Source organism: Ursus americanus, chromosome X (genome assembly GCF_024610735.1).
Source record: "Ursus americanus isolate L20-20 chromosome X, mUrsAme1.1.p, whole genome shotgun sequence".
Classification (NCBI taxonomy): Eukaryota; Metazoa; Chordata; class Mammalia; order Carnivora; family Ursidae; genus Ursus; species Ursus americanus.
Window position 1 is genome coordinate 43,972,588 of NC_142164.1, and position 27,263 is coordinate 43,999,850.

General features: G+C 39.9%; 2 protein-coding genes across 2 annotated transcripts; one reads left to right on the top strand and one right to left on the bottom strand.

The window, feature by feature from the left end:
• Positions 1-1,395: 1,395 nt before the first annotated feature.
• LOC123787053 (nuclear RNA export factor 5-like) lies at positions 1,396-24,562 on the bottom strand. Its single transcript, XM_087860070.1, is given in 10 exon segments — positions 1,396-1,560; positions 1,721-1,807; positions 1,809-1,829; positions 1,944-2,032; positions 2,161-2,230; positions 2,351-2,430; positions 2,751-2,856; positions 2,966-3,101; positions 23,924-24,204; positions 24,539-24,562. Coding segments are annotated over 10 exon segments (1,059 nt in total).
• Positions 23,832-26,839, top strand: TMSB15A (thymosin beta 15A). Its single transcript, XM_045789483.2, has 3 exons — positions 23,832-23,941; positions 25,362-25,478; positions 26,424-26,839. Exons 2-3 carry the CDS (start codon positions 25,379-25,381, stop codon positions 26,459-26,461), a joined length of 138 nt encoding a protein of 45 aa, XP_045645439.1. The 5' UTR covers positions 23,832-23,941; positions 25,362-25,378; the 3' UTR covers positions 26,462-26,839.
• Positions 26,840-27,263: the final 424 nt, after the last annotated feature.

The following is a 27,263-nucleotide window of genomic DNA, read 5'->3' on the forward strand; positions in this document are numbered from 1 at the left end:
ATTTGGAGCGCAGGCTCCAGGGCTGCCTTCCCCTCCCCAAGTCCCTTCCTTCATCCAAGTCCCCACTGAAGGCTCCAGAAAGAAAAGGGAATGGGGTGGAAGACCAGAGGAAGACCTCACTAGGGGTCCAGCACTCTGCAGGACCATGACACCTCCCCCCCAGGGATGGTCCAGAATGTTGGGGCAGGGAGGTGAGTGAGGCAAGACCCAAGAGGCAGGGAGGAAGAGGGAGTGGGATGGAGACAGAAGAAGGGGTGAAGGTAGGAGGGTAGAGGTGAGAGAGACATAGGGGAGTAGAGACAAAGGAGGGAGAGAACGCAAAGCAAAGGGAAGGGAAAGAAGATCTACCATGGTGGTGGGCATCCGGCAGGAATAGAGAAGAAGGGGGAAATGGCTCTCTGCCTGCAGTCCTTTCCTTCATCTCCTTGGCTGGCCCTGGCACCCAAGGTAGGAATGGAAAACGTGCAGGTGTTGGGCTGGGGGCCCATTGGTGCTGGCTGAAACTTTATAACCTGTATGAGCTCAATCTGAGCTGGTCATGGGGAACAAGGCAGCCACAGGGTAGAAGACCTTCCTGAGGAGTAGAGGGTGAAGCCCCAGGTTAGAATGGGGCCGAGGGTCTGTGGCCGCCTTTTATGATCACCTCCTTCCATCCTGATGGCCCCAGTGCACCTGTGCCTCTCTCAGTCAGTTCCTAGCCTGAGGGATTATAGTCATGTAGGGCTACCCAGGGCTCCTCTGAAGGACCAGTCAGGAGGATGTGATGTATGGAGGGAAGAGAGGGGGAAGTGCCTCTGAGAGGTCTGTTATCTCTTCTCAAGCACCTCTGCCCTCTGCCTTTCATTCCTGCCTCAGGAAGCCCTCTGCTCACTGGCAGTCACCCACTTCTGGCCTCTTGACTCAGGAAACCCTGGTTTCTCCCAAGGAGGGCCCAGCTCCTGACACTGGGTCAGAGAAAGAAGACCTTGAGTAAGAGCCCCCCAGGACCTCAGCCCTCAGCATGGGGCAGGAAAGCCATCATGGCAGTCTGGAATTAGAGAGGGGACCCATTTGTTTCAAGGGAAAGAAGGCTCCTCTTGGGGTGAGGAGGGACACCCCATCTCAGCAGGGAGTAAAAAGGCCTGTCTCAGCATGAGGCCCTTGGCTGGAGGACCCTTGTCAGTTCAGGTCATAGCATCTGGCTCAAGGTGGTCACTTCTGGTCCTGGAGAGGAGGACTCAGGCTTCCTGGAGCATTCTCAGGAGAAGGCTAGAGACAGCTGGGTGCAGAGTGTGGAAACAGAGCCCAGACCAGGAGAACAAGTGAGCAGGTCATAGGAAGGAAAAGACCTCTATGCATAGGTAAGGGACACAGAGAGAGGAGAGAGGGCCCTATGGTACTCCTAGAGGGGGTAAGTCATGCTCCCAAGGTACAGAGGTCCCCAGGAAGGGTGACAGAAATTACTACAGACCTTACATAGGTGGACTGGTTTGGGAAGGTGCCACACAGAGAGTTCCCTTTCAGCCACAGCTCTTCAAGATTCATCCCTTTCATCTTGCCCAACTCCCAGGCTGACTGCACCTGAAAAATATGGAAAAGAAACCTTAAAAATGTCCCAGGAATAAAGAGACACCTGGACCCTCCCTCCTGCTCTTGTATCTTATCCTGCCTCCTGTCATCACTCTGATGAGCACTACCTCCCACTGTCAACCCCAACTTTGATCTGGCTCCCTCTTCCGACCTCATTTTTGGAGAGGTTCAGGATCTTGACTATGGGGGCCATCTGTATAATGTCAGATGAGCCATCTCGCTGGTACAGTTTGTTCTTGTGCCAAGTTCAAGAACAAAAGCTTTTGGAGAAGTTAGAGTGACAGTTACTATCTATGGCCTCAGAGACAAATCTTCTCTCTACCCCATGTGTTCCACCCTGTACCATAATACCAGCAGTGGACATAAAGCCTCACCTCGGGTTAATTCTCTTCAATGATCTGCAGAGTGGCAGCCATGCAGTTTCTTCAATTCAAGATTATACCTATATCATGGTCCATCAACTCTTCAAAAAGGTGAGAGGAGGCATCAGAAGGCTGAGAGGGATCCAGGGACAGCACCAAGCTTTCCCTCATTACCATCCCTCAGTCTCCCTCCCAGGCAGACCCCTAGAATTACTGCTATCAGTTGTACCTGGATTGAAGTGGAGTTTATGGAGGTCAAGAGCTTTTTGAGAGCTATCATAGCATTTGCTCATGGTCAGCTGTCGAGAAAGATGGTGAGAGCCACTGTGGGTCTGTCATGGTGATAGGGAAATTGGGGGCTGGGGGAAGAAGCAGTAAGTCTGGGTGTCGGCACACAATGAGCCTTGAGTTTTCATTACCTTTAGCTGCTCCATTTCTTCTGGCTCCAATTTATTCTGTACAGAGTAGGGTACAGCAGAGGGATTGACATGGATAGATAAGTACAAGAAGGAGAGGTAGGATAAGCACTAGGAACTCTCATTTTAAGATGACTGGTCACTGGCCTGTCTTCCTGCACTGGGACTAGGTATGGGTAATATCCTCAACACATACTTTTTTCTAAAGATTTTATTTATTTATTTGACAGAGATAGAGACAGCCAGCGAGAGAGGGAACACAAACAGGGGGAGTGGGAGAGGAAGAAGCAGGCTCATAACAGAGGAGCCTGATGTGGGGCTTGATCCCATAACACCAGGATCACGCCCTGAGCCGAAGGTAGACGCCTAACCGCTGTGCCACCCAGGCGCCCCTCAACACATACTTTTTGATTTTCCTCATCACAAATCTTGTAGCTGATATCCTTCAATGCAGAGGCAGCATTAGCATCCTGAATAAAGAAGTCAGCCCCATCTTTAAAGTAATGGAACTACAGGGGTTGAAGGCAACAGCAATAGTGTCAGAGGCCAGTGGCCGGTGCTGAGCTCTCTCTCCCTCTTCCTTGTGCCTGCTCATCCGGCTTCACTATCCTCTCTTACATCGACCATGGTGAAGGGGACACTGCAATGGCTTTGGATTGAATTTATTAGCCATGTCTTGTTATACTTTATTCCATAAGGAATATAAGGATGAAAAGAAGGGATGGGAGAGAAGGAAGACAACAGGGCATTCAGACTGTAGAACAGACCCAACCTGGTGTTCTATTCCAACCTTCTACTGAGCTTTAAAAGGCTTCCAAGCTAGGGACTATTGATAAGATTTTAACTTTTTCTTTTGCCAGACATGGATTCTCTAATTTTCCATTCTCCCCATTTGAATATTTAACTCCCAAATAATCAAATTTAGATATTTAAAATGACTTTCCTTTAATAAGGCTCCAGGAAATCCTATGTGTTGAAAACACTACCTGTTTTTCTGACAAGGAATTTAGAGAGAATAGACCTCCACACTCAGCTTGAGCCAAACTGTAGCATCTAGTGAGGAGTTGCTCCATATCCTTGGAGGTAGTTTCCACCTTTGTCTTTAGTCAACTTTCTGTGACCTTCCTTTAGTCAATCTGTTCCCCTTGAATTGTTTGTGTGAATCTGCACTTAGATGATCAAGGATGTTAACTCCTCTTGTCCTTAACAAAGTTCCTAGCATCTCTAAATGAGACCAGTACAACTCCCCTTGATCTGCCCCTCCTGCACATTCCCTATTTTTTTTTTACGACATTCCCTATTTTTTATCAGGATACTTTCTGTGATCCTGAACCAGCCCCCTGGGTTTCCATCCTGTGTGTTCTCCACATCTCTCTCTGGAAATGTTCTGTCTTGGTATTCATCATGCCATTTCACACTGGGTTGGAAAGTAGAGAGAGTGCTGTGGGGAAGTGGATAGAACGGACTGCCCATAAATATACAGGAATGCATAGAAATGCTACAAAACCTTCTATATACTCTCACCTCAGTAAAGCCAGGTCTATAATTAGGATTGCTCAGTTGTTATTCCAGTTCTATCACTCTTCACTTTCAGTGAGAGGAGAAAAACACTATGGAGAACAAAAAAGTTGCAAAGTCCCAGGGGCTGCTGCATGCAAAACAGGCTGCCTGATCACTTACTGTCTTATTTGGGGTCCTACTGGGAATCCCTCATTGCCGTGTTTCCATCATCCTTCTGAAGATGGGAAGGATGAAGCTCATACCCACATGTTCATAATGAAGACTCCCTTTGCCAAAATTACCCTGGGAAGAATCCCCCCCTTTATTTTTCTTTAAGGAGAGCTATCATTTTTGTTTTAAATAAAAAATAAGTTTAAAATCAAATTTATCTTAAAATTAAGAAAAAACATGCAAGTTTGAAGACACATCAGTGGTCTCATACCATGTACCTCATCTTCACCTAACATCATGGTAGGGCAAGCCAAGTGTCAACCTGTCTGAATAGAACAATCATACAAACCCCAGAAAGCAAACTTCTCTACCTGTCTGGATATGGGAGCTTTATTTGACAGATGGCATAATCAGGGAGGAAATCTTGAAGTAGAAGTTAACTATGCAGAACCATTTAGAAAATGGAGTGGTATTTATAAAGAACAGAAGTATGAACATTCATGAGTTATACCCTAGGAAGGCATCTGAATCTTGCCTTCTTTCAGGCCTCTCTAATCTAACAACTGCACCACGACCTGATAGGCGACCTCTCTCACCTCCCAAATCCAATAAACTACCAAACTGATTTCATTAACATCAGCAAGCCGTACTTCCTTTTTTAGTATAGTACAAGCTTTAATGTCAGGTGAGACTGTTGTAACAGCCTTCGAAACTGTCCCTCTCCTTCCAGTCTTACTCTCAACAGTATGCTGAAATATCCTGAGGGAGCTTTCTTTTGTTCAACCTGATATGTCCTTCAGCAGAGGAGACAATTATTTCTTTTTTTTTTTTCATAATGATTTTTTATTATATTATGTTAGTCACCATACAGTACATCCCCGGTTTCCGATGTAAGGCTCGATGACTCATTAGTTGTGTATAACACCCAGTGCACCATGCAATACGTGCCCTCCTTACTACCCATCACCGGCCTATCCCATTCCCCCACCCCCCTCCCCTCTGTAGCCCTCAGTTTGTTTCTCATAGTCCATAGTCTCTCATGTTTCTAATCTCTGGTCTTTTATAACAAGGATCTGAACAATGAACTGGAATGATAGATGTCAACTACAATTTCCAAGTGTTTAGATACTTTTCTGTTTGCTTTCCATTGCTGATATATAGTTTAATTCTATTACGGTCAGAGAACATACTCTATTTCAGTTCTTTTACATTTGTTGAGGTTTGTTAGATGGCCCAGGAGATGGTCTATCTTAATGAAGTTGCATGGAAACTTGAAACAATGTATATTCTGCTGTTGTTGGGTAGAATATTCTGGTATATGTCATGTAGATACTGTATTGATTGTATTATTCAGCTCTTCAACATTCTCGATGATTTTCTCTCTAGTAATTCTATTACTTCTGGAAAACAAGGTGGTGTTGAGACCCCAACAATAATTGTGGGTATGGTCATTTCTTCTTTCAGCCTCATCAGATTTTGCTTCATGTACTTTGAGATTCAGTTGTTTGGATGTGTACACATTAAAGATTGTTACGTCTTGCTGGCGGATTTATCTTTCTACCATCATGTAATATCCTCTATGTCTCTAATTTTCTTTGCTCTAAAGTCTACTTTATCAGATATTGTGGCTTCAGGTATGCATACAAACATGGTTTTTTTTTTTTTAAATATTTCACACTTTTCACTCCTACAGTTTTTCTTTTTTGGGCCCCACACTTGCTACCACCAACATATCTAATTCACCATGTGGCAAGATTTGGAAGTTTTTTCTGGGATCTACAGAAATGAGATTTTTCTCAATTATCTCTCCCAAAGATAGAGTAACTATGGGTATTTTATTTTTACTATATTCAGCTGAAACAATGTACCAGTTGGTAGAATTACTAGTGGTTTTGGGGGAGGGAGGATTAAGGCAATTAGAAGGTTAGAAACCAGATTTTCTTTGGTTTTAACATTTAAGATTCTCTAGGTTTGTGTGTTGCACATTGTACATTAATTACTCCACATTGTCTCAGAGCATGCTTATAAGTAGAGATCTATTCATTCCTGGTCCCTCCAAGATGTACTGATGATGAACAGGCCTTGGATTAACTCCTTTGGGAAGTGGTTACTTTCACTGTGTGACCTGCTGTCAGAAAAGTCCTGCTACTCACAACTTTTGATATTTTCCTTGTATGGCACATGGAAGTGAAACTAAAGTATTTGAACCAGAAATTCCATATGCTTAGTGCCCAAAACTTGGAATTAACGTAGAGTACTTTCTTTCTCTCATACTCCACATATAACTTATCAAAAAATTCTCTTGGCTTGCCCTCAAAATATGTCCAAAGTCTAGCTACTTCTTACCCCCTCTATTGCTACCAACCTAGTTGTTACCAACGTCAACCTTCTGTATTATATTGCCTTCCAACTGATCCCTCTGTTTTCACCCATGCTCCCTCACTATCTATTTTTAACTCAGAAGGCAGAGTGATATTTTAAAGCATAAGTCAAATCTTGTCAGTCTTTTGCTATAAAAATCCTATTAAAGGATTTGAAGCCCATCAAAATGTTAAAAGGTGAGTTCATCATGATAACAACAACAGCAACAACAACAACAACAACAACAAGAAACCTTATTGTTGACATTTGGAGAAGGCCAGTAAATCAACTTAGTTTTATGAAAATTTATAAATAAAGAGGAAAAATAAAATATTTATTCTTTTTTTCTGTATATGCTGTACATAAAGATAGCAAATTTATTGATGATGGAGTTTCTCTTTATAAGTGTATTCTAGCTAATATAAGAAGGCATGACAGAATTTGAGCATCATCATTTTAAAACTCATAATTAAGTAAGGAACCTATACAATGGTGATAAATGGCTGGTAAATATCACACACACACAACAATCAGACATCATGAGCAATGTTATAGGCACTGTCTGTGAAGAAGTCTTGTCAAAAGCATCAAACCTGAATCTGATGAAGTCTTTTAAGTTCTCGTTTCAGCATTGGGATGCAATGAACCAGTTTCTTCAACAAACAAATGAGGGGGAAAGATATGTTAATATATTTGGTATTGTATGTTTGTATGTTATGAGACATATTATGCATTTATACATATAGATATATATTAAATATAATCATACAGTAAAAATATGTGTAACCTGCACTTTTTATTTAACAAATTTTTGATGTCATTGCATGTTTAGAAATATTTAATAGATTTTTATCACTTGCCAAATTAATATGCTTTTTCTTTAAAGACATTGTAGAAATTTAAGCTAAGGTCACTTATTCACCAAAGCAAGAACTGAGGGTTGAATTTCATTGAGCTGGAAACTCAGGAAAAAATAACTAGGATTAATCTGAAACATATCTTTTTTATATTTTAAAAATATAAAAATAATTATTTATTATTTTCATATAATTTGTACTTTAGATTATCATTTCAGTTGAAATCTTAATTGTCACAAACTTTAACCTACCAGTACAGTTGCAAATTTCAACAAATTCAAGGTTTTGCTATAATAAACTATTATGAAAAAGATTATACACACATTCTGTTTATTTTATAGTTTTCCATGTAATAATTCCCATAAGTAGGTTATTTTGGTCAAAATATGAATATTTTCAATTTTAAGAAATTTTTATAAGTGACATTTATAAATATATATATATATATATATATATATATATATATACCTATTTTTATGCTATTCAAGAGTGAGGGAATGAGGCTATTTACTCACCAGCTCACCACAAATTTAAAAAGTTTACATGTTGATTAAACAATTATCTTTTGAATTTATATTTGGAATAGCGTTGCCTCTAATAAAAATATATTCATATAGAACAGGAAGATACAGTGGAGTGGGGATCCAGAATCTATTGTCAGTGGAATGGTTGAAATATGAGAGTGGCTTAAGGCTGGAACTGACCTGAGGGCCTCAGAAAAAGGAGCAAGTAGTCAAAATGGGAGGATAAGATGATGACGTGCACTTGTAATACAATAAAACAAGAAAAATATCTAAGGTACTGACTCTGCGCTGGCCAGACACATCCATCTGGAAAACTTAATAAAATGCATATTACATGAGTTTTCCTGTTCTTGTTACCTTATATTCTAGATATTAGAAAAAGCACAATGCAGAAGATAGCAATTATAATAACAACTATGCCAAACTAAGCATGAAAAAGAAATAAATTTAGAATTTTGCTTTCAGCACTGACAGATGAGCTAAATTGGGCCAAACTTCCAACTAACAACAACTAGCAAAGTGTGAAAAACCATTTAAAGTAAAATATTATTTGAAGGTATCAAAGAGCTAGCCATGCCATAAGATGCTACAGAGCAAAGATCAGAGGGAAAAAAAATCCAGAAGGCAATCTCAATGTTTGGGGCTACATTTCTTTTAGCAGCAATTGATGATTCCTAAGGAGACACGTAAAATGCTTAAATGCTGGCAGATTTGTGACAGATTTTCTACAGAGTCATAGGGCTAAGTACATAAATGTTGAAAGTGGAGTTTCCAAGGGGAGGAGATCCCGGCACACCACTCAGGCTTACACAGGGACCTCCAAGAACTATGCCAGGCAAGTAAGGGCAAACTAGAACTAGATCAGTTCCCCAAGGGACTGAAGTCCAGATTAATAATCTCAACCACCAGTGGGATTAAAGGGATTGGGGGTTGTTTGTTTCTGTCTGGCAGTTCATCAGGAAAAACAAACAAAAATCTTTTTCATGAAGAAAGATAACTTCATTCTAGGACTGAAGTAAATACATCTACAATGTATTACATATAGTTCCCCGAAAAAAATTAGAATAACTAGTTTTAAAAAGAGATAATATGATTTTTAATCAAAGAATGAAAAAAGACATTAAAAACCATCCACGTGAAATTCAGATAATGGCATTATTAGATATAAACTTTAAATAATCATACTTATAATTGTCAAGAATATATAAAATTTGAAAATTTTAGCCAAGAATTTAAAAATATAAAAAATATAAAAAATGAATGAAAATTCTAGAACTCAAATACACAATACCTGGAATTAAGAACAATTATGGTATTAGAAGCATATGAGACACACTGAAGGGAGAGTTAGAGAAATAAATGAAGGGTCTGAAGAAAATATCCAGAATGAAGGATGGAGAGACAGAATGATGAATTTTATAGAAAGAAATGGAACAAATTTAAAAGGGATGCAGTAAATATATCAAACATGTTTAATTGGAGTCCTATAAAGGAGACAGAACAGTGCAGAATAGTATTTCAAGATATAACGTTCGACAAATTTTGAAAAATAACATAAGACATCAAGTCACAGATGTGAGAAGCAGTATATATGCCAAGGATAATGGGGTATGAGGAAAACCAAACCCAGGTCCCTCATAGTAAAGCTGTTGAAACCCAAATAAAGAGAGAAAATATTTAAAGAGGACAGAGAGAAACAACAGACTATCTTAAAATGAGCAAAATTAAGACTGACATATGATGTTTAAACAGAAATAATGACAGCTCAAAGAAAGTAAAATTCTACCTTCATAGTGTTGAAGTAAAATAACTACATACTTAGAATTTTGTGTCTATAAAAAACTTATCTTTTGGAAATGGAAGTTAAATAAGTAGACATTTTAATGCAAACAAAAGCTAAGCAAATCTGTCACCAGCCAACTCAACTAAAGATTTATGCTCGAGTCAAAAAATATGATCTGAGTTGAAGGTACACAGATGCAAGAAGAATGAAAAATAATGACATTTCAAAATATGGAGGAAAATCTAAGTAAGTATTGGCTGTATAATATAGTGATAATTTCTTTGAAGAATTTATATATATAATTATATTATACAAATATATTACATTATATAATTAAAATGTATAACAATAAATTAGTAGGGGCATTAATAGAGTTGAACTATGAAAAGTACTAGTGTTATCCCATGAAATGCAAAAGAACTAATTTATATTTAACTGTAATAAAGCAAAAGTATATGTTGTAATCCAAAGAGTAAACTCTACAAAAATGACAAAAGAATGTTAAACTACCAAGCCAAATGGGTAAAAATTGAATAATTAAAAAATAATAATATTGAACACATAAAATAGAGGAAAAGGAAATTAGAACAGGAAAATAAATGTAGGCTAAACAGTAAGATAATTTAAACTAAATTATATCTGGAATTATGTTATATGTAAATGGCCTGAAGGTTTCAAATTAAAAGGCAGAGATCATAAATCTAGATTAGGGACACCTGTGTAGCTCTGTCAGTTAAGTGTTCCACTCTTGATTTTGGCTCAGGTCATGATTTCAGGGTCATGAGATCAAACACTGAGTCAGGCTCCATGCTCAGCGGGAAGGCTGCTTGAGATTCTTTATCTCCCTCTGCCCCTCTCCACCTCCACTCTCTCTCTCTCATGTAATTAAATAAATCTTTAAAAAGAATCTAGTTTATTTATTTATTTATTTATTTATTTATTTATTTATTTATTTATTTATTAAGATTTTATTTATTTATTTGACAGAGAGAGACAGCGAGAGAGGGAACACAAGCAAGGGGAATGTGAGAGGGAGAAGCAGGCTTCCCACTGAACAGGGAGCACAATGCGGGGCTTGATCCCAGGACCCTGGGATCATGACCTGACCCGAAGGTAGACGCTTAAGGACTGAGCCACCCAGGTGACCCAGAATCTAGTTTTTTAAAAAAATCATTCAATCAGATGTTCCTTAAAAGGGACATATGTAAAATATAAAAAATTTGAAAGAAAAAAGATGGCAAAAGATATGCCACTTAAACACAGAGTGTCTGAAAGCTGGTATTACAATTCATAAGAGTAAAAATATACTTCAAGTAAAAACATTACTAGAGAAAAGGGGAGATTGCAAATGATAAAATGTTTAGTTCAACAAAAAAATTAATAAAATAATTTTAAATTTGTATGCACCTTTTAATATAGAGCCAAATATACATAGCAAAAACTGATAGAAATAAATGGAGAAAATATACACAGTAAAAAAATAACAGAAGTAAAAGTTGAAATGGACAAATCCACAGTCCAGGTGGGAAATTTTAATACACTTCACTGAGTGACAGAAGGTTTAAACAACATGAATAGCAAAATTTCCTTAATTTACATAAAACACTGTATATGACAACCCATGCAACATTCCAGAATATATCATAAAATGGGCCATAAACCAAACCCAGAGAAACCTCTATGGGGATAATACAATATACCCTGAATGGTTGATGTGAAAATTCAAGGGTAATAGTGGGTTCTCTGCCCCTTCCCTTCCTCTAGTATGCATCCCAATTATGTTAATTTCTAATACTTCTCCCCAAGTGATCCTCCTCAGACCTCAAATCCTGGACCAGAGAGGATTATATGACTCAGGACTTCCCCTCAACCAAAGGGAACATCTCAGCTTAGTCACAGCATAGCTGTATCAGTATAGCCACAGGAGTGGAGGTTTTCCATGTGGAACCAGGATGGGTGTGTTAGTGCCAACTCAGCCCATTTCTTCAAAAGAGTGAAAAATAGCCTGGGCCCTCGCTACTCCCCTGCCAGGCCACCTAAAGAGGGCTTGGCTGGGTGTGCTGTGGCTTAGGGTGGGGGAGGTTGCCTAGAATCCTTCCAGCTCTATGAGGATCTGAGGCCAATGCCTCATGTTGATCAGCTCACCTATGGTGTGACCTGAAGGCAGTGACCTGTCACCACTGTCTTCAAAGGGTGTTTGTGAAGAGACACTGTGGGGTCTGGAGCTGGGAGTTTGTGGCAGATCTTATTACAGTTCTTTAAGAAAGTAGGAACAGGCCCTAAATCCTTATCAAGGCCACACAAGTAAGATGGAGTTCTTACAGATAATTCCTTCCCCAAGGACATAGAGAGGAGAGTCCTGGCAGCCAGAGGAGACTTAACTTCCTGTTCTTACTGCCTCCCTGAATTGGCTACCAGCCTAATACTCAGGGAACTGTTGCCAACCTAGGGATCTCCACAGAGGCAGTAAGTAGAGGTAAGAGGACTGGATCACAGATATTTGTAGCTGCAAAGCAAGAGAACTCTGAGGGTCAGCTGCGGCCAAGCTCTGTGTGGGCTGCATTACATTGTTCCTTCAAGAATTCCTCACAAAAAGGCTCTTATCTGTAGAATTACCACTCTTCGCCCTCCTTGAAGTTGCTAAGGCTTAAGAAAATGTAGAAAATTTTCTGGAGTAATTCAGACGTTACGTGGGGATGTAGACACTGGAACTGAGCTTTATAGAATGGGCATGATCCCACCATGCACAGCTTTAATAAGCTTTCTGTGATGATGATGATGATGATGATGATGATGATTTCAGATTTACTTAAGAAAGAGCAAAGTTAAAGATCTGAAAATAGTCACACGCAGGAAATAACTCCAGTTTATCTCAGAGAGGTCACACTAGAGTCTGACCAGTAATTTATAAAGAAATAGCAAACAGAGTTTGGTGGGATACTGGAATGAGAGTAGGAAAAAAAAAATCATGCCTTTTCCTTTTGGGGGGAAAAAAGTTATGTAGAAACATTCCCCCTGGTGGTCAGGACCAGAATTGTAGCTCTGAAGGTCTGACCAAAAGACTTTGTAAAGGGAGAGAAGAGAGACAAGGGCCTGGACTCTAGAGCATCAGCCAGAACTTTCTAGTATTTTTCACCCTCCTTGCAGCAGTCTCTTCCTGGGTTTCTATGCCCTGAGAGAAGACATCCAACTTCTGAGTGAGCTGAAGAGAAATAAGTACTTAATAATGTAGACATTTGGGGTGAGGGAAGTATTAGGACAAAAACATATACACATACATAAAGTGCCAAGCTGTATTTTTAAGTGTTTCTCTCAATAAATTTGTCTACTTACAAAATATTAAATAATATTAAGTATGTACTTAGAAAATAAAATCATCCTGCATCTTTCATCTATATGATCTCCTCACCATGACCCAAAGATACTCACTGTAAATAGATTGGTGCATATTTTCTAGATGCATAAAATAGGTATTTACCTATCTTAAAATATTTAAGTCTTATATATATATACACACAAACATATATACATGTATATACACACACATAAACATATATGTATATATTCAGTGATTCATGTGATTGCAAAATTTAAAAATATATACATTGGATTTTTCACTCATTGAGACATCTCTGGATTTTCATATCTTTAGACAATGTGGTTTAGCCTCTGCAGACATCTATTGGACAATCATTTTGCTTTTTAATTAAATTAACTATTGATATCTTTGTCTCTCTCACTCCTGATTAGACAAAGTCCTTTATGTGTAAGCATATTAGTACAAAGCCTGCGATATTATTTGCATATATGTTCTCCTTGCTTCTCACATTTTAATTTTTTTCTTTTGGAACTATAGAAAGTGCTTCTAAATTTTAATTGAATTGATGGTTTTAAAATGACACAGGTCATGGGGGGGTAAGTGGGGACTGAAAAACACAGAGGGAATAGGAAGAGAAGGGAAGGGATCAGAGATGCTGGGAGGGTTCTCAGAGGGGTCCCAGCAGGGGAGGGAGCAGGAGGGCATCAGAGGATGGGGCTCCCTGCACATTCACCTTCCTTGAACACTCCATTGACACAGAAGCAGAACAGCATTTCCTGAAAGGGAAGAGCCCAAGTGCTCAGTCACCACCTAAACCCCCTACCCAACTGTGGCTTTTTGGGGCTGCCGAGGGAGGAAGCAGGTACTCACCATCTGGAGCCACAGGTCTACCATGAAGGAGCTGAGGTCATGCTGAGTTTTGCACAGCACACAGAAGGATCCCATAATGTCATGTTTTATCTGCTTCAGCAGCTGAATCTGCAGGACCATGGGGGGAGAAGAAGCAAGCAAAGGTCAGGGGTTGCAACACCCTGGGCCCTAAGATTGACCTCTTTCCCCACTCAGTCTTGCCCATCACACACTCACACACACACAGGGGTCCTTGAACCCATTCATATTCCTGCTACCTTTGAAGTACTCACACAAACTGCTTCTATGAAAGAAAAAGGAACAGAAAGTGATGGTCTGGCCAGTATAGGTATTTCCCACACTGTCTGGTGGGAAGTCACATGGCCCATGACCAGAGTCATGGATCAAGTAGTAATTGTGGGGGAGTAATGAGGACAGTCTATCTCCATGGTCTGGAACCCAAATGAGATTTCAAAGACCCAATCAGCAGTTCTGACTTTGGGTGACCTCCTCACCTGTCACTCTGATGAGCACTACCACCAACTCTCAACCCAATTTCGATCTGACTTTCTCTTCTGACCTCACTTTTAGAGAAGTTTAGAATCTTGATTGTGTGGGCCATCTGTATAATATCGGACAGGCCACCCAACTGGTATGGTTTGTTGTTTCACAAGTTAAATGACAACAGCTTTTGGGGAAGAAGAATTAGAGTGATAGTTACCATCTAAGGCCTTGGAGACAAATATCTCTTTCTTCTGCATTTCACTGGTGTACTCCTTCCCTCCTCTTCCCTATTCTTTGACCTCTGAGGAACTGTGGCAATGTCAAGGAAAATAGTGTCTTGATTTCTCTGGAGGCTGATTAAGAAATGTATTCAGCAGAATAAATGGTAGGTGTGAGTCTGCATAGAGAGAGCACTGGGGTGAAAACCAGACCTATTTCTTTTTACAGGACATAGAACCCTTTCCCTCTCATGTCCTCCAGTCTTACACAGGACAGACAACACATACTACTATATTTGTGTGTATGTGAGTGTTTGTGTAGTCATAAAGACATAGAAGACTGCTGATATTGCCGAGTAGGGGAGTAATCATGATTGGCTTCTTTATATTTTTATTCACTTTTAAATTTTAAAAGTTTATTGTATTTAAATTTCGTAATATAAATTATGTTTGAAAAATACTCCTCCACTTAAATTTCATATAATTTACAGGCCTCCAAACTTGCAGAAATATTTATAGGAATTCATCATACATAAATTCTTATTTTCTGAGTTTTATTAATAAAAATCTTATTATGAAAAATTTAACATACACCGAATAATATAGAACCACACTTTCCAGTAAGATAGCCACTAGTCACATGTAGCTATTGATTATTTGAAATGCATTTTATATGGATTAAATGTGTTTTACGTGTAAAATACACACCATAAAAAGACTAACACTTATTTCGCATCTACTAAGTTCTGAGATGGTATAGTATATTAAGTTATACTTAATTTGGTATGGGTTTTGAAAAGCCAGTTTTTAGAAAGCCGATAGGGCTTGTAATTATACAATTATATAGTAATGTCAAAATATTTCTAGTTATTCCAGACTTAACACTTTCTTTTGATGCCACTAGTTCAGTCAATAGAACTTTAATGGGCATTTTTACGTTTGGGGAATAATGTTTGGTGACAGATATAAAAATGACTAATATTTGATTTCTACTCTTGGTGGAGCTCACAAAAGCATGCACAAGGCAGATACCTAAACACATAATGCCCTTATAGATATACTGCATTCATCCTGCATTTTCTTTTCTTTTTATCCTGCATTTTCATAAGCAGCATGGGTCTAATAACATTAGCCAAGAGTTTGGGAGTCAGACTGAAGTGTGTAAAAACAGTTTCATGAGGTATTAATCCTAAGGCTTTAATGAATTACATAACCTAACGTCAATCGTTGGCATGGGGCTTCATGTGAGAGCATATGGAAATTACTACCCACAGTACCTTGTGTGAAAATAGAACTTAAAAAAAAGTTGGTTCTTTTCCTTTCTCTCCCTGATATTTCACATAAATTTTGTAATTTAGAAACACTTTTAAGAAGATGAAAGTCCTGATTTGTGAGCCACAGAGTAAAATGTTCAAAGCTGGGAGCCTAATTGCTACTCTGTTAAGTAGCCTACACAGTAAGTGGGGGTATGGATCATTTATCTAAATAAACCACATAGATTTTATAAGCTTTGTTGCTGTAGGAGGGCATTTCCAAGCTGGTCTAATGATGTTATTTAGAAAATAAACTTGTATTATTTTTTCTTTATTTTCCTGTTAACTAAGTCTCTTCTTGTTTAGAGTCTGATTAGCAGAAATTCTCAGCAAATTTTAAAAATCCATTAAAAAACTGGGAGCCAAAGAATATTTGAGAAAATTCCATGGGCTCATTCAGAACTTGCTTATACCTAAGACGTAATTAGCAAAAGTCCTTCCCTTTTAAGTGATTAAAGAATAATCTCAAAGGTGACTTTGGGCTCTAAAATTTTATTTTAAGTAAATAGGGTTTTCTTAAGAGATTAAGCTTTTCAATAATATGGACAGTGAATATGAAATTGTAATCTATCCTTCAGAAATTCATTTTAAGGTATTTATTTATGTCTTCAGTATCCATTAAGTCCACACCTGTACCTAATCCATGGAGTAAAGCATCTTTTGAGGAGTGTGTCATTAGCATTTAAAAAATCTTATTTATTTATTTGACAGAGAGAGAGAGAGAGGAAGAGAGTAGCAGGAGAGGGAGATGCAGACTCCCTGCTGAGTAGAGACCCCCCCCAACACGGGACTCGATTCCAGAACCCCAGGATCAATGCCCCAGCTGAAGGCAGGCGCTTAACCAACTGAGCCACCCAGGTGCCCCTGTCATTAGCATTTTTAATTTAGGTTCACAATATTGATGAATAGGAAATGTTTCTAGCTGATCAAATGTTCACTACCCCCTCGCACCCCAGCCTAGGATAAGGAATGAAATGCAATGCTCTATGACTTTTACGTGTTGTTTTAATTAAAATTCTTATTTGTTCTCAGTCTGAATTCTTAATCTAAGATCATCTTAAATTCTTTCCTACACAGAATTCCTGGGGTGCTTTGGATAACCAATCAGTCAAAGATTAACATTAAAATGGTAGCCAGAGTCAAATTTGGACAATCCTCTCAAAGAAGTTCAGCTGAGATGAAGAAAGTGAATTAAGAGAGAATAACAATAACTAACATACTAGACACTGCTGTGTCATACACAAATTCTTTTTTTAAATATTTTATTTATTTATTGGACAGAGAAAGACAGCGAGAGGGAACACAAGCAAGGGGAGTGTGAGAGGGAGAAGCAGGCTTCCCGCTAAGCAGGGAGCCTGATGCGGGGTTCGATCCCAGGACCCTGGGATCATGACCTGAGCCGAAGGCAGAAGCTTAATAGCTGAGCCACTCAGGCACCCCCACAAATTCTTTTAACCCTCATAATTATCCTAGGAAGTAAGTACAATTAATATCCCCATGTTACAAATGAAGAAAGGTGAGGTAGTTTCCCAAGGTTTCACTGCTATGAAATAGTACAGTCTAGTTATAAACCTTGGGGTCAAATACTACTTTACAAAAGCTCTGTGTGAGACAAATTTATCTTGATTCAATTATTGTGAAATAGGATCAGGGTAGAGGCAGTGGTCCACTGAAGTCAACTCCTACCGGCTCATGAGATCTGGTTAGAAAAATTTCAGGAATTTTACCAGCTGATTGAATTCATTATTTCACATTGATAGGTTAAAACTGGCCATCAGATACCTGCACCCCAATGTTTATAGCAGGAATGTCCACAATAGCCAAACTATGGAAAGATCTCAGATATCCATCAACAGATGAATGAATAAAGAAAATGCTGTATATATAGAGAGTGAAATATTACCCAGCCATCAAAAAAATGAAATCTTGCCATTTGTAACGATGTGGAGGGAACTAGTGGGTATTATGCTAAGCAAAATAAGTCAATCAGAGAAAGACAATTAATGAGCTCACTCATATGTGGAATTTAAGAAACAAGACAGAGGATCATAGAGGAAGAGAGGAAAAAATAAAACAAGAGGAGATCAGAGGGGGAGACAAACCATATGAGACTCTTAATCACAGGAAGCAAACAGGGTTGCTGGAGGGGAGGAGGGTGAGGGGATGGCATTATGAGCACTGGGTGTTATATAAGACTGATGAATCACTGACTTCTACCTCTGAAACTAATAATACATTATATGTTAATTAATTGAATTTAAATAAAAAATGGGGAAAAAAGAAAAGAAAGAGGAAAAAGAAAATAAAATAGGCCATCATGAGAGTATTTATACCATGAAAATCAACAAAGTCTATATATCAGCCTCTTCTACAGGGCAGTTATTAAATATTTAGCAGCAGACTGCTGGGTAGAGGCCAGGTATCAGTATTTTTTAAAACATGGCTACCAGCACTAAAATTACGTGGAAAGAGAGTGGCTACAAAGTTTGTTACATATAACCTCAGGTCAGCAATTGTGATACACCAACAATTATAGTTTTACCTTAAGGTGCAACTTCACTTACATAGATCGTAAAGAAAATGCCACTACAAATGGTCAACAAAATGAGGCTGCACCATCCCCATTACACTTTGGCTTTTACGCAGCAAACATCCTTATTTTGGTCTCACTTCGTGATTTTTAGCAAAGACCAATGAGTATAGTAAAAGTGAATAAATAAATAAGAAAGGGTAGGTAAAAACAGAACAGTATAGACTTGAAAGATAAGAAATATATATCATATAAAAGCCAGGATATAGAGGGGCTGATATGGCCTCATTGTGTTCATATAATAATGAAGTCATTCTTAAATTTACAATCAACACAGTAGAGGAAACTTTTGAGACTGTAAAGGGACTGCTAATGCTGAACTCTAAAAGATATGTTGATAGACAAGAAACCTATCAAATCTTTTTTTTTTAAGATTTTATTTATTTATTTGACAGAGAGAGAGACAGCCAGCAAGAGAGGGAACACAAGCAGGGGGAGTGGGAGAGGAAGAAGCAGGCTCCTAGCGGAGAAGCCTGATGTGGGGCTTGATCCCAGAACGCTGGGATCACGTCCTGAGCCAAAGGCAGACGCTTAACGACTGCGCCACCCAGGCGCCCCAAGAAACCTATCAAATCTTATTGGTGAAACTTTTTCAGTAGTCTATTCAGATGCATCCTTTGAATGCCGACACATTTGCTTAAAGGTAATAAGTGGTAATGATAGATCAAATAAACTTACTGCCTGCAAAACCTCAGATTTATGGAGCCTCTTGGGGACAGACACTCCAATAGTACCTACCACGTTGTAGATATTCAATAAATTCTTATTGAACTGGAAGAATGGTGTGTGGCAATCTGTATATTGAAAATCACTAGAGCAGACTTAAGATTGTTTGAGTAAAAATTTCAAAAGGAATTTAGTTGGTCTTCCAGAGAGGGTTCTTGATGAAGGTGTTTTAAAGTGATGTGTCAACTGGGCTAGGTTATAGTACTCAGTTATTTATTAAACATCCATCTAGACATTCGCATGGTGGTATTTGTAGATGTGGTTAATATCTGAAATCAGTTGACTTTAAATAAAGATTATTCTCGATGGTGTGGATGGGCCTCATCCAATCTACTAAAAGTTCTTTTTTTTTTTAAGATTCATCTATTTATTTTTAGAGAGAGAGAGAGAGAGAGAGACAACACAACACGTGAGCGTGTGTGGGGGGGTAGGGGGAAAAGGGAGAGGGAGAGAGAGAATCCCAAGCAAGCAGACTCCTGGCTGAACATGGAGCCCAACAGGGGGCTCAGCAGCGGGAAGGGTGGGTTGCTAAACGCTGGGCTCAATTCCATGCCCCTGAGGTGGACCTGAGCCAAAACCGAGTAGGATGCTCAACTAACTGAGCCACTCAGGTGCCCCACTTTTTTCCCTGAAAGTTCTTAAGGGCAAAAACTAGGGTTTCCCAAAGGAAGAAGAAATTCTGTTGCAAGACTGCAGCATTAATTCCTGCATGAGCCTGCTGGCCTGCTCTGTGGACTTCAGGCTTGCCAGTCCCCACAGTTGCATAAGCCAATTCCTTGAAATAAATGTAAATAAATAAAATTCTTTGAAAGAAATATATCCTACTGGTTCTGTTTCTCTGGAGAACCCTGACTTACACAAGTCCTTGGCTTAACACTTAATAGGGTAATATGTACTACAGACCTTTACAGTCTTTTTGAAATGATATTCTCTCTCCAGTCTTTTAAATATTTGACTTACTTCATGCCATATATTGACTTATTTCTTTATTAATTCATTTAATGACATTGTTATCTAAAATCCACTTTACCAAAATTTATTTATGGTAGCTTAGTTTAATTCCTCCTGAGATTTTAAAATATCTTTTTTAGTTTTCTTTTTTATATTTTCACAACCCAAATAATCCAGAAATGTCTTTAGTCAATTTTAGGACACAACTGTTTTCTTATTTGTAAAAAGCATTTAAAATTTAGCAGCATTCTATATATATTAGCACATTTTAAAGGTCCTCGATATTTTTTTGGCATCCTTTCAAGCATATTCTTTTCTATTTCACTCATATTAAAGATTTTTTGGCTAATTTATATTAGACAATTTCTGTGATGGTTAATTTTGTGTGTCAGCTTGACTGGGCTTAGGTATGCCCAGATAACTGGTAAAATATTATTTCTGGGTGTGTCTGCAAGGGTGTTTTCAGGAGAGATTAGAATTTTAATCAGTAGACTGAGTAAAAATAATTGTCCTCACCAATGTGAGTAGGCTTCATCCAATCTTTTGAGGACTCAAATAGAAAAAAAAATGCAGAGAAAGGTCAAATTTATTCTCTCTGCTTAAGCTAAGACATTCTTCTTCTCCTGGCCTTGGCATCAGTGCTCCTGGTTCTCAGGCCTCTGAACTCGGACTGGGACTTATACCATTGCCTGCCCCCCATCCCCTATGGCCACCCCCTGGCCCTGGGTTCTTGGGCTTTTAGGCTTTGACTAGAAGTTCATCACTGGCTTTTCTGGGCCTCCAGCTTGCATTTAGTAGATGGTGGAACTTCTCAGCATTCATAATCACATAAGTAAGTCAATCCCTTATAATAAATCCCCTACATTATCTATCTATCTATCTATCTATCTATCTATCTATCTATCTATCATCTATCATCTTATTGATTCTGTTTCTCCGGAGAACTCTGGCTAATGAAGGTATCAACAAGAAGGCTATGTATGCAGATGCAGGTGTGGGTAGGTGGAGTGATGTGGTGGTAGAAGTCAGTGAAAGTTCTCTTTTGATAGCTACAATTTTCTAGTAAAATAGAAAGTAACAGAAAAGTTGTGGTGGTGAGGTGGTGTTGGGAATTTGAGGTGAGAAAAGGTATAAAATCATAACCTAAAACATTTGGAAAGTTAAGGGAGAGGAGGCCTATTGAGTAATTGACGGGCAGCATTAAGGGGCCAGATTGAAATTCATATTAGTCAAGTTCAAGTTAGTCATGTGGTTGTGCATTTTCCTCCAGCCAGGGTTAGCTGTATGGGTTCAAGCTCCTTGAGGTGTATTTGGGTTTAGTCAGGGTTATGATTTTGCCAGGGAAACAATACAAAGTGAGAGAGGGGAAGGAGAGTACAGGGTATATGTAAACAAGTGTTAATGAAGACTGAACATAATATTTGAGCTGGGGAAAGAAGGGAGAGAAAACTATAAGGGAGCAAGAGATGATGAAATCTGGTAAGATCTATGCGGTAGAGATTTTGGTGAGTTTGAAAGAATGTGGGGTTCTGAGTGAGCTGAAAAGAGAGGAGGTGATAGTTAGAGGGATCTTTGAAATTGAGATTATGGAGGAGTTGCTAAAATTGCTATGACAGAGCCTAGGGTATGGCCATGTGAGTGAGTAGCTGAGATAGGGTCAAAGACAATGTCATGAAAGAGAATGTTCAAGGAACTGAGGGAGTCAGTGTGTCAGAATGGTGGTTCTTGAGCCCACCAGGAATTAAGACAGTACTACTTCATTGAGAGTGACCATGTTCCAGGAGCTAAAATCTTCGAGAAATAAGGAGAGATGGGAAACTGAAGTTTGGTAGATGACAACAATAAAAGCTAGTTGGTGACAAACTGCCAAAAGCTGACAGTTTTCAAGGATGTGGGAGAGGAATTATCTAAGGCAGCAAGAAAGCAAGAAAGAGAAGCAAGAAAGACGTTTATTCAGCCTTCAGGTTCTGTGGTACAATGGTGGTAGGAGAGAAAAAATCATACGCTCCTCTTGAGTGGGCTTCAAGGGACACAGAGTCCTCAGGGGGAGAGCCTGGTTTCTGTTAGGGGATGACAATAAAGGACACATTGAGAGAAGAGGTTGAGGATATAGGGGAATTACTGAGGGTGCATTATGTTTTAGGAATAGGGAAGGGGTGTGAGAAGTAAACTAGAGAGGGGATGTGGTCACAGCCTTATGGAGGTTAAAATGAGGGAGTTGAGGGGTATCATGGAACATCACGGGGTTCTTGTGGTAACTGGCAAAAATGAGGATAAACATCGTCATTAGGTGAGTTCTGATGGATTTAAGGCAGATAGATTCAAGGCAGATTTTGAATTTTGGGCTATGGTGGGGTGGGTGGGTATCTGGAACTTCCTGTTGACCCCAAGTAATGTGGAAATTCAGTCTTACACCTGGAGCACTGGTCCATACAATATACCATGTCATTCCTGGAAACAGAGATTGCATAAATCTATAATGATAGAAAAATGGTCTAGAAACTATACTTTACATTCAAGATTGAACTACCTCTGGGGAAGTGGGAGAGTAAATGGATACGGGGCAAGGGTCAAGGGAACCTCAATTTTTCTGTACTATTTTTATTCTTTAAAAAAAGACAGTAAATAAACCCAAATGTTAAAAACATTCAACTCTGAGCCATGGAAACATTGGTGTTTATTATATTTAGTGCCTGAGACATTGTAGGTACTCAATAAATATTATTTGTTGAATGAGGGTGGCTTTCTACTTTAAAAATTTCTCCAATAAACATACAAAATTCTAAGATTAACACAAAGAGCTACAAGAACATAGAAAGGGAATGAATGGAGAGAAGTGGGGAGGGCTTGAGAAATCCTTGTGGAGAGAGTGGGTGCTAATCTATGTAGAGTATCTTTACCACCATACATGAACCATATGGCAAATATGGGATACAAGCTAAAGACATAGTCCTATCTCCATCTTACCTTAATGCTCTAAGGTTCTGGGTGAGTATCCAGAAATGACTTTGAACATACAGTCCTTTCAAGTAACTACTGGATCCTCACTTTTCTCCCCTAACATGGTGGTGCTGCTGTCCAAAATTTCTGCTCTATCATAGATGTAGTACTTCAGTCTATACACAGGTATTTAGTGTCTCCTGTGGGCCAAGCAAAGTGCTAGGGATTGGGGAGATAAAGATGAATAGCCTCAGTAGATCCTCCTGTGATTACCCTAAACTGACTACTACCATGTTCAGTGGCTGAGAAAATTGAAAATGTGACTTTTACATAGGAGAGCACCACTGGCATAGAAATGCTCAGCTGTGGGGGTGAATGACTCTGAACTGCCCACCCTCTCAATGAGCTCCCCTCCTCCATGACCTGGCCAAGGATTAGACACCACTGAGCATTGCTTCCGAACCATTGTTTGGTTATCACGGCGTACTTAGGCTCTACGGCTATAAAAAGCCAGTTCCAGACGTTGGAGCCTAACTGGGCAAGAAAGAAGTGCTTGCTTATTGTAGAGGTCCCAATTATCTTGGCGGAGAGAGTTAACTTGGGAAGGAAGGAAGTGGATCCTCAGCGCAAAAGTAGTGTCGGAGAGACCTGGTAAACGGGCGGGCAATCCCTCGGCGAATCAGAGAGGGCTTCGACAGGGTCTGGGGAGGCGGCTCCTGTATGACGTCATCAAGCACTGAAGAGCCCAGAAGTCCTGAGGGGAGACAGCGGGCTCAAGCCTACCAGAAGAAAGCGGAGGGAGGGAGGGGGAGGGGCGAAGAGGCGGGCCTGGGATCTCTCAGCCAATCAGCGATGGCTGGGGGGTCTGGGGCGGGGCCTGCTCCGCGACTTATAACCGCAGCGTTGCGCGCGGGAAGGCTAACCGCGTCCGGTGTGTGGGTTGCCGTTGGTCCAGCCGTTAGCCTTTCACCCGTCTTCAAGCCACCAGGTGAGGGCCTGCGGTCCCGGCGGAGCCAGAAGACTATAGGGACGGGGGGCGCAGTGGCTGCGGGGCGGAGGGGGTCGGTCTTTCGGGAACTGGTGGGGCGGGTTGGGACTGGCGTTTTGTAACCGCGCCTCCTGGAGAGCCCGCGCCTTTGTCTTCTGTGGCGCCGCCTTCTGCGCGTTGCCGAGTCCTCCCCGGGTGGGTCCTTGAAGGCCCGAGGGGCGGCCCCTCAGAGCGGCAGGTCCGCTGTGGCTGTAGGCCCGAGGCTGAGAGGAAGAGGAGTTTGGGTGCCACCCGGAATGGGCCCTCGGGGGCCGGCCCTTCGCGCTTTCCCTTCCTGTGGCCAAAAGGTGGGCTGCGCGCCCGACAGAGATGATGGTTATTTTAAAATGTAAGCAAACTGCTCCTGACAAAATGGCCCACGCGCCCAGCCTTTCATGATTTATTTGTTAGTTCCTGTTTTCCTACCTCTGGAGATTGGCGACTGGTCGGTCGTCAAAGGAGGTCTTAGGGTGACCTCGACGAAAGGGAGGCATACTCGGGACTTCTGGCTGCTTGGGGGGCCTCTCCATTCTACTCTGGGCACTAGACGCGTCTTACCTCTACCACGGTGGGGCCAGGCATGAGCGGGACAGCTCTGTTTTCCGGTCTCTGGGGTCTTCTGTTGTCTCTGCTCCAGTAAATCCAGAATGGTCACAGGGCACCTCATCTAACCTCTCCTTTTGCAGAGAAGACATGATGAAATAAAAATCAGCTCTATTTGGTTTATCCCATTCTGCTGAAGTCCTTGGTCTGATTCTAATTAGCTGTGTTTTCGTACAGCGTTTACAAATTGGTGCCATAACGAGCTAGTAGGAGACATGTAATTAGTTATGACTGGATTAAATCCCCTCCCTCTCTTACTGCGGCTCCCGAATCTATCTTTGGGCAGATAAAATGGAAAGAAACTAGTACAAGTTATGCCACCCTTTTTTGTGTGCTGCTTCCTACTCCCCCAGAAAAATGCCCCAAGTTAATTGAATGCAATGTGAATTCGCTCAAATAAATGCTATCTCTTGTTACAAAGTCATTAGCTGGTTAAACACAGTCCTTATTTTTCTTCTATCTCTATCTCTTCTTGTGCTTCTGTCACCTCCATTTGACCTCAGCTATGATTGTGAAAGAGTCAGACATATTGACTGGATTTTAGAGCATCTTGGTTTTTAGTGCATTCTGATTCAGGCTTTTACTGCTTATCAGAAATGGGGCAGTGATGTGTAATTCAAAGTATTCTAATAAAAACATGACTTTTCTAAGATGTGTGCTGTTTTCTTGTTGAAAATCAGCAGGTAAAATATGCTTTGATATTAAATATGAGAATTTTTGGCTGTGATACCTTAGTATGACAATAGTTCTGCCGATTTTAAATTAAAGTTTTTTTCAGTCTTTCTTTTAGTCAAGATGAGTGATAAGCCAGACTTATCTGAAGTGGAGAAGTTTGACAGGTCAAAACTGAAGAAAACCAATACTGAAGAAAAAAATACTCTCCCTTCACAGGAAAGTAAGTCATGGGGCTGGGGGTTTCTGGTGGAGAAAAACAATGATGAACATTTATAGGCTCAGTAAATAAACTCTTCCAGTAAATTTTGCCACTAACTAAGCAATAATTACAGTACCATTGTATTTAATGCAACAGTTAAAAATATCAAATCGTTGTTTCCTTACTTGAGTTATGTAAGTGGTTCTCACATGACAGACCCAAGAAGTAATGGGAGAATAAGAAACTAGTTTCTTGTTGGAAAATTACTAAAAATCTCATTATAACCAATCTTGGAATATTAGACTTAGTGCTAGAAAAATCTTAGTTTTTTCCACTTTATGGTTATTAGGCATTTCTGCATCTAGCAATCTGGGTCCACGATTTCGTTCCTAAAGAACCACACAAGCTGTAGTGTTGGCTTTCTCTACCTGATGACAAGATAAGGCAGAGAAAAAGTTTAGATCTTGGGGGCACTCAAGGTTCCCAGACTCCAAAGGATCAGATTTGGCCTTGGGAGTTATAGCCTAAAAGAAAAACTCCAAGCATATTCACAAACCTGAGGGGCACTTTTTGTCATGTCATTGTTATTTGAGTTCCACAGTTAGAATTATCTGAAAGGGTATAACTTCCTAAGTATATAGTGATAGATAAATCTGAGGAAAATGCTTCGCTTCCTCCTCAGTCTCAGAATAATCTATGGAAAAAATGGCAACAACATAAATCTGCCTCTCAAATAGAAAAAAAAACCATGCAGGTTCTCATAAATGTTCAGGTGGTTAACGTGCATGCACATGCTACATACACGCGTGTGCCTGCACACACAACACTCGACTGGGGATTTATGGTTAGTGCCTTAGCCTTCTAAATTTAAAGCAGATATGGCAGGCTTCAATAACTTGGCAAAGAACTCTTAGAAGAAAACTGAACTTAATCCTAATGGTTTTTTGTGTTTGTTTCCCCCCCCAGCTATCCAACAAGAGAAAGAGTGTGTTCAAACATCGTAAAATGGGGATCTCCTCCAAACAGCAAATTTCAATGTTGCTTTAGTGTCTTAGTTTGGGGCTTGTTTTTTTTTTATAAACCTGTGTATTTGTAGAGATTTTAGGCATCTTCTGATTTCTTCCCACCTGTGTTCCCAGCCAATGTTCCCTTTTTAAAATTTTCCATTGATATGTACATTCCATCTGGCAGGTGCTGTCAATCTTACCATTGATGACCTTTGTGTAGTCCTTGCATCCCCCAAAGTTAAGCCACTTTTAACTTTCTACAGTGGATGTATCTGTTGTTCCACAACATTCATGAAGTGGCATGCATTTGCAACTTCCCAGTTTATTTTCATTTCTAATGTAGTGATAAAATAATAAATATAGTCATTGTTTTGAGACTGTGGTGGTCCATTCTTGGTGGTCTTATAAGGAATGAAAGTACAACAAAGGTACTCTTTTTAGCCAAACAAAATGGTTTAAGGAAAGCCACTTTAGGAGATTAGTCACAGGGAAAAGGCCCTCCTTTGTCCATGTGCAGTGGATTCTGACTTGGGAATGCTAGGTACTTTTCCATAGAGTGGGAATCATGGTTCTCCCAGGAGAACCTTGGGAGAGGAGGTAACATGGACTAGACTCCTTATCTTAGAAGTGAGAAAATGAAAACACAGGGTCTGAAGTGATCTAAGGCAAATAATGGCTGGGATATTTAAACTGGGCTGTCTTGCTTTCTGGAATGTACTTTTCAACTTAATAGGAGGAGACACCCGACCCTAGTGTTGGATGGGAGAAAGAGGAAGGAGGCATGTGCTAGCACAGATCG